General features: G+C 40.2%; 1 protein-coding gene across 15 annotated transcripts in view; it reads right to left on the bottom strand.

Annotated features, from left to right (window-relative positions):
- Positions 1-4,746: 4,746 nt before the first annotated feature.
- Positions 4,747-8,415, bottom strand: part of PLEKHA7 (pleckstrin homology domain containing A7) — a 132,514-nt gene continuing 128,845 nt past the window's right edge. For 14 of the 15 annotated variants that reach the window (XM_068685176.1, XM_068685188.1, XM_068685178.1 and 11 more), the window contains 2 exons: positions 7,982-8,090; positions 4,747-6,298 (listed from right to left, as the gene is read on the bottom strand). In XM_068685176.1, coding sequence (XP_068541277.1) covers positions 7,993-8,090 — 98 coding nt within the window. In that variant the 3' untranslated portion in view covers positions 4,747-6,298; positions 7,982-7,992. The remainder of the gene's footprint in view (positions 6,299-7,981; positions 8,091-8,415) is intronic. The other variant, XM_068685177.1, reaches the window with a different exon arrangement.

Below are 8,415 nucleotides of genomic sequence, written 5' to 3'. Positions count from 1 at the left end.
ACAGTCCCCCGAACAGGGATTAAATTATGCACTGAAGCTGCCTCTGTAAACTGCAGGAGACAAAGAGAATAAGTGGCAGTGCGATACCTCATAATCAAAGCCTGGCACAGTTATTTCCATCGGTCTCTTGGAAACTGTCAGGGGATTAAGAGAAGGGACATGTGTCAAGGTACCCTCACTGAAGGGACAAGTGGAAGTTGGCTTTGTTTTTTAAGACTGTCACCTCAAGTACACTTTTTCCTGAGCAAAATATCTGAGTAGTACACAGGTGTTCAGTATCATGATGGAGAAATAAAAGTTTCCTCACTTTTTGCACAGCATTAAAGAAGCAAAGTGCTCAGTGATTTAATCTCATTTGACATGGGTTTGAAGTGCAGGTGCAGAATGAGATCGCACCAACAATTTGTGCTGTTATCTGTCTAAATCCAGTACCATTTATGGTGTCCATAGCCCGGGAAGATCTAGTACAGAGAAAAAAAAAAAAAAAAAAGAAAGAAAAAGAAGAAAAAAAAAAAAGACCAGAAGAATGGAAACTAACATCTAATAGAAGAGAGTTTTTTTTATATCATCAGTCAAGCAATACAAGAGCTCATATAAAAACAACTTCCTCACTTTGAGCTTTTACACTACCGCCCACCTTGACCTACAGGGAAATTCTCTTAAACCACTGAAGGACGTGTGCTCATCACAGGTGTATCAAGCCATAGTCAAGACTGCAGAAAAAAAGTTAGACAATCTGAACCTTTTCTGTTCACCCACAGATTTATTGCTAAATGAATTGCACCAAATGCAGGTGAAGCTTTGATCCTCAAATGTTTGGGGCCAAGTCCCCTTCTTCTCAGCCACTAAAATCTAGTGATTGTGAACTGTTTGTAAGGATGCCATCAGCACCTCTCTTTCGGAAGAGTATTTTTTTGTTAAAAAAGTGACAATCTTAACATAAGAAGTCAATACGTGATAGAGGAGAGAAAAAAAAGATCCAATTTACTCAGTAGTGAACTGAAGAAGCCACACTACACAAAGCCCAAGTAAAAAAAAAAAAAAAAAAGAGAAATGGGAGCACCACGTAGACACATGCACAAAGCCACCGCAAACCTCTGCGGGGCAGAAGACAAAACCCTGCTCTGTGGTGGGGGGGGGGGAGAAGAAGATCCTCAAAGGCCCTGTGTGGAAGAAGCAGAGCAAGGACACCGACAAACTGCTCAGCATGAACGAGTGGCCAGAAAACCCAAAACCAGAGACAATACAAGGAGACACACAGAATTTGAAGTGGTGTTTCTGCAGTCAGCTAGCTTTCCCCCCAGCACGGTACAGCTCAGTGCAACTAAAAAGCCAACTGCTTCACTCCACCCGGGTTGCATCTTGCATAACCCATCAGCCAGCGTTTCCAAAAAGCCTCTCGTGTATCAAGAGATGAACCAGGAAACAACATGAAGGCTTTTCTCCATTCTGGCTCTGGAGATGAAAACATGCCCAGCCTGAGACTACCGCAGCACCACACCTTGCAACAGCCAATGTATTGCAGCTCCTTCAAGCTTTTTCCAGGTATCTCCCTCCAAACCACCAGGCTGTTCCCCTCTCTCACCTCTTAGTCTTGTTTGCAGACGTGTCTCTGCCATTATTTCCTACAACTCACTACTCACCCTTGTTTTCTTAATTTCTTTCATCCTGCAGTGCTTTCTTATGCTTAGCTCCTGGTAAAAGGTTTCTTTCAGTGGGAAGAGGAAAAAAAAAAATCACATAATTCTTTAAGCTTACATCTTATAACAGTTTCATCAATAATTGCTGGCTGAAAAACAAAACAAAACAAAAAAAAGCTAATTCATAATGTTTTGTCTGCAGGCTGTTTTACACTCTGTAAAGCAACCGGGAACACTTACAAGTAAATAACAGGTAAGCAGGGCACAACTGTGTGCATATGCAATGCCTTCTGGTTTTATTTTCTTTTATAATTAGCACTCCGAGTTATTCTGTCACCTCCCCGTAATATCACAGTAAGCTTTGTAATTTTACCTTCCCTTTCGGTACACCTGTAGTTTTACATTCAAAGTATGGTTGTTGCACAGAATACCTCGACAGACTTGTATTAAAAATGCTCTTTAAAATTCCAAAGCTTTGAACTAAAGAAATATCTCAAGAAGTTTTCATGGAAAGTTCATCTCCGTTGGTTCAATTCAGCCACAGTTAGATGCACCTTTTCAAATAATGGAAAAAAAAAAAAATGTAAAGGGGTCAGACCCAATCAATACACTTGTTCAAACAGAATTTCAGGCACTGTGATGTGTGTACTTTTTGTGCTCTTTCTTTGTACTGCTCCACTATGAAGAAAGGTTGCTTTTGCTAGTAGAGCAATAAAAGTCTTAGCCTTTTGAATACAGCCAAATAACCAATGGGAATGTTTACTAGGTGTGGAAAATAGAGCTGGTTTTCATGTCTTTCCTGTGCTCATCTTTGTTCTTTTTATAACTACGCAAGGCATACACACACACACCACAAGCAAACACTTTAAAATACCCGAAGACAGACATAAATCAGAGGAGTAACATCAGATCGTGCCTTCCGTATCTCCCACGTTTTGACACTCAGTAAATCCAGGCTTTCCTTCGTATCACATCCAGAAGTTAATTGCTGAGACACGTGGGAAACGTGCGGTTATACAGAGAGCAAAACCCAACAATATGAAATAAATACACAGATTTCAAGGACTGGAAATGGGATGGGCAAGGGAGGCTGGTGCCAAAACGCCCCTGTGATCGTGCTGGGTGTGCTCTGCCTGTGCCCAGCACCAACCTGCCCTCCCAAGGGGGAGCCTCAGGCCACCTCATTTGACCTTTGGCAATTTTTTTGAAATAGCAATGCACAAGCTTAGGGGTGGGTATCTTTCAGTACCTTTTAGTTACAGCTATACACAACTTTCCAGAGTAGCATCCCTCAATACGGTTGTTTCCTGAAAAATCTCTCTCTAGCGAAAGTGTGTTTGTTTTGGTTTGGTTTTGTCCCAAAACAGTCTGGATGCCTCCAAGTACAGTCACTGCCCGGCCCTTCCACACACACAGCTCCATATGCTCATACAAAGGCAGGAACAGCTCAGCAGGATTTCCTAACAGCCTATCCACACATACAAGGTGAAAAACTGGGGGGCCGAGGGGGTGTCACACAGGTTCAGACAGGTGAAAGCTGTGCTACTTAGAACTATTAGGCAGTGTTATAAACCCAGCCGTGTAATAAATGAAACACTAATAATGTTAGTATAAGAAATTGAAAACGTAGAAGGGGAAAGAATGCACTCTGCATAATTTTTGCTTAGTCTAACATCACAAAACACTAGCTAGAAAACAGTAACTTCAAAAGAACTGCTTTCTACTTACACTTCTGTTTAATTCTAATTACACTTAAGCTTCTTAATAGGCAGAGGAAAAGCGTTACCTTCTGACTGAAATGATATTGAACAGTAGTCTGCAAGTAGTCATCATGTTTTCTAGTCTTGATATCAGAAGACCTACAAAATAACATTTTGATGGAAACAGAACTGAAAAAGGAAATCGTCCCAAAGCAAACACTGGATACAAATGAAACTTAGCTGTAATTATTTAAGGACTACACCCATCCCTGTAAAAGGATAGTCACTGAAGAATAACATTTCACATATTTAATAAAAAAGTTTTATTTAATAAAAAGTTTTAGAAGAAAATCAGCTTAACTTTTTTTTTTTCTTTCCCCCCTCAAAGTATGGAATTTGCTGCGGACACAGAGCAAAATCTTTAGAGAGGCTCATCTCACTGCAAACATTCATGGTATAGCCATTTAGGGCAAAATCCTCCTCTTTCATGCAAGCTTGAGTAAGCAGATTTGGTGTGCACGACTGAAGGAAAGAAGAGGAACATCTCCTGCAACCTGCAGAGCAAAATTGCCCGCAGCCTTTCCCCTTCACTAGAGGACTGCGCTCCTCACCCACCAGCCACAGCCCCGTCCTCTTCCAGCCTGCATAACAAAGCTTCTGGAGAAAGAATGCAGCTTCACTCAACCACAAAACATGTGGTCAAAGGCTCCTTTGTGCTTCCAGCCCCAGTGTCTGAGAAACAGGAGGAGCACGTCCTAAGCAGCTCAACTCTGAGTTCTGCTTCGTGGGCCTGGAGCTCAGCGACTCCCCTTGTTACATGCCTGCTCTTGAGGTCACAGAGTCGATGCTAAGCCACAGAAATACTCCTGCAAGTATAAAGCAAACATTTCCAGTGGCCTCCACCAAACTCTTGTCACCTGAGTTACAGCAGAAATCAGCATTGGTCAGTAGCTAAGTGCAATCTGCAGGGCCAGTGACCACCAGGCAGCTCTGTGGCCAATGCCACCTTCACCTCCACGTTTAGGTGATGAGTGAGTGATTACGTGGGAGTTACTTCTAGTACTTCATTTCACTAAAGGACCAAGGAAGTGTCAGACAAACACACATCTGCAAAACAGACAGGACAGCATCGTAGTAGTTGTATTTACGTCACTACCCTGAACTATCTTTCTATTCAAGAATAAACAGATTTAATCAGATGGTAAGAAACATTTCTTAAAAAAATGAAGCTTTTATGTAGGGGGGAACTTGACTCACATCCTAACAATACAAGTGCAAAATCTGGGAGCTTCAATGGGATTTGAACCAAAGAAGAGCAAAACGTGGCAGCAACACGAGCAACTCTGGATTTCCAACTGGAAGGATGCTGGTAAGAGAGCAGATAAAACAGAGGCGAAAGGAGGCAGTTATGTTAATATTTTAATCTGTACATATACCATTTTCCAAACTGTTACATTTTATTTAAATTAATGTTTTCTTGCAAAATAGTCATTTATGCTTTCAAAACTTTTTATAAAGGCAAAAATAAATCATTATTTTGGCAAAAGGCTTTGAAGTTGATACTGGCAGTATTGAGGTAAAATAGATTACATTAGCTAAATACATATTTTTAAGAGTATTTCAGAGTACAGTGTTAATATAATATGATTTCTGTCAAAATCTGAAACTTGAAGGTCAGTCAGTTTCCAGGGGACTATATCTATCACTTGGATATAGCAAATAAACAAGTTAGTGGTTTCACAAAATACTGCAGAAGTATTTCTCAGCCATTTCTCATCTAGAGCTGAACTCAACTAACCATTACGCAGTATTGGGCAATTTTTGCAGATCTTGCACTCAGTTCTGTTTTGTTTTCTTCAAGTAAAGCAGTTGCAGCCATTCATTTAATCGTATTTTCTCCGTATATAACCACCTCACCCTTTGCCCTGTAAGTACGTAAAACACTGAATTTCAAAGTTTGGCAAAGTAAAGCACCAGAAGAACTTACGTACAAAATTAGCAGGTGCCACGTTACGTTAGTTTTACCGTTTCCAGGATAAATAGTAGTCAATACATCGTACTATACTGTTTACTGAAAAAAAAATAAATCAAAAGAAAAAATATATTTTCTAGTGAAATGGCATGCCCTATTTTTTATTGCTTCACATTTTGTAATTTAAAGTTTTCTTCTTCCACATCTCAACTTTCAAAAAATATATATAATTTGTTAGCTGTTTGTTACTACTGTCAAGAGCAACCTACCAGACTGTATATCGATACCACCAAGTTAATCATACGCAATCAAGAAAGCAGACAGGAGATAAAACTGGTTATCATTATGGCTTTCACGGAAAATTTCATCTATACAGTGGTTATTAATATTTATTAATATTTAGAAAATCAAACTAAAAGTTCCTTGCAAAATATCATTTCATGGGCAAAAGGGTGGGTGATTAACTCTACAAAAATATTCGATCCGAAACACCCTTTCATTAAACCTCTCACTTGAGTTAGCTGTACCCATACCCTATGGATGTGCATCTAAGATTGTTCAATTTTCATCTTTTTCATGAAACTTTACATTGTGCATCTGAGCCTGAGGGGGAAGTAACAGCATCCTGTAACAACTACCTAAGTAGTTCCTCTTAAAATGAATGCAGCCCTTGATTTAAACAATTTCTAAAATACATTCTGTTCTAAAAATACATTGTCAGTATTTTACAGAGTTTATTAAAAGTGCCATTTATTCATATAAAAAAAGTCTGAACTAAGCTGAATTCAGAATAAAATGCTTTGCAATTCTCTTCATTTTCATAGAAAATCCCCCCATTATTCTCTGAACGTATTTCCAACAGAAGGCATGATCAGCCGATGAGCATCTCCACAGAAAGCAGGTAACGAACCTCCTCTTTCTTCTCTGCGGTGTCAGTAGGTGGGATTTGCTTTGAGTCTTACGTCAGTGCTCGCTTACTGCTTTGGCTGGCGTGAAGTAAAACGAAACACGGTTAGACATGAAAGCGAGCAAACCGACGCCGAGCAGCAAGCGCTTTCAGGAAATGTACTTTTGTGTCAAAGCCTCCTGCAGTTTGACAGAATGAACAATTAATAGAGACACATTAAGCAAACAGCTATCACACGGCATCGCCGAGCGCAAGCTCAAGCTCTTGGGTCCCCTGCATATTGCTGGTTATTGCAGTTACTTGCCTAGCAATTTTCCACATCCACGTGTATGTATGTATGCTTATACAGACATACAACATGCGTTAAGTCTGCCTGCAGTCACAGAATGGTTGAGGCTGAAGAGGTTGGAAAGTCACCCTGCCCAACCCCTGCTCACATCAAACAATATCCTGGCACCACACTGTGTTTTTGGGTTCGTGAGGCCAAACACGGGTACCCTATCCATGTGCAAAGATGCCATGTCACAAATAGTGATAACCAAATAGCATATTCACTAGTTGTCAAATGTTACTCAGATATAGCAAAGGTAGAATTTAGTTCTCTTTCTGAGGATTTAGTTCTCAGAAAGATAAACTGCACCAGGACAAAACCAGCTATTTCTGCCAAGCTCGGGATATGTGCTCCAAATGCCTGCGCACGTTCTCTCTTGCTCTGTGTGTAGCTTTTATCCCAGGCCTTTCTGAAGACAGGTCTCTGGAAACATTCATGAAAGGCCCAAAGGGGCTCTTTTATTTACATTTTTATATTTTTTTTTACAGGTATTTGACTCTTACTTTAAATACCTTTGTTTTCAGATTCACTGAAGATAAACACCACTTGAGGTGTTCACTCAATCAATCTGCTTCACCTGTGTTTTGATGACTTTGTCCAGCATCAGGCAATAAAATTTGGCCAAAGGAAATCGGAAGGATGAACATAATTTCAAAGGGAACCAGGGACACACGGTGAGTGCTACAACTAGGGCACTTCTAGCAGGCAAGTATCATAATATTTACATTTCCCTATTTGAAATAGGGAAAACACCGTAAATACTACTGGGAAGAGATGATCCCCGCTTCTTTATAAGGGCAACAAAATTAACTGAATACTTGAAACGTCAAAATTACCTAATCAGAGACAAAAATTAATTCTTCTGTTAGCACAATTCAGTGAAAAACACACCCAAGGCACAAAACAGTCCAACACTATTGCAGAATTAGTTACGTAGGGCCAAATTTTCAGCTCACCTCAATTAAGACTCGGATTTGAGTCCATGTGCTTTTTGGACATCAGCCCCAAAAATGAACCCCCCTGCTTACACAACTTTGTTTGCACGTTGGATTCTCTCGTGAAGCAAACATACATGCCACGTGCAGGCAAACAGCCCTACACGGGCCAGCTGTAGCCAACGCCAGCCATGGGAGGGCAAACTGCGGCTGAAAATCTGGCCCCATGCTACCAAGAGCAGAGATGTCTCCTTCCTTCACCACGGTAAGATTATGGAAGTTTCTTATCTGTAAAGCTCCAGCAGTCATTTGAAGACTTGATTAGCCCACACGTTAGCTTATTAGTAGCAATATTTGTTACACAGGAATGAAAGGTTTCTGAAAAAGGATGCATGCGTTCATTTGGATCCGATTTTAGTAAAACTTGTTAAAATTCAGCAAGCCACAGCAAAGATACAATGGCAAATCAGACATGCCAAGAGCAGTTAGTTCTTACTTTTAAGGTGTTTAAACAAATGTGTAGTGAAATCCATTGCTTAAGGGGGAGTGAGGTGGCTGTGGTACAGAAGGTGAGGGTACTTTAGGTGGAAAGGTCAACTGCTGAGCTAGAAGGGATCACATACACCAATTAGGCTGCACAATCAAACATCCGTATCAAAACAGAGCCACCTCAATTTTCTACCACGAGGATAGGAAACCCGATTAGCAACAGCAATGAGGTGTTACATTATTTTAGTTACATGGAACACAATTTAAACGACATTTCTACTTGCTATTTTTTTCTATTAGTTGCCTTAACTATTAAGGCACATGATACTGACTATCTTAATCAAATTCTGCTTTTAACATCACAGTTCTGGAATAGCACCCAAATTTACTAACTTGGTTTCAAGATTTTCCTGCAATTGTACAGGCTCTCAACATTTCATT

The sequence above is a fragment of the Anas acuta genome, chromosome 5 (genome assembly GCF_963932015.1).
Source record: "Anas acuta chromosome 5, bAnaAcu1.1, whole genome shotgun sequence".
Classification (NCBI taxonomy): Eukaryota; Metazoa; Chordata; class Aves; order Anseriformes; family Anatidae; genus Anas; species Anas acuta.
Note: the sequence above shows the minus strand (reverse complement) of the source record. Positions and strands in the feature narration are given on the sequence as shown.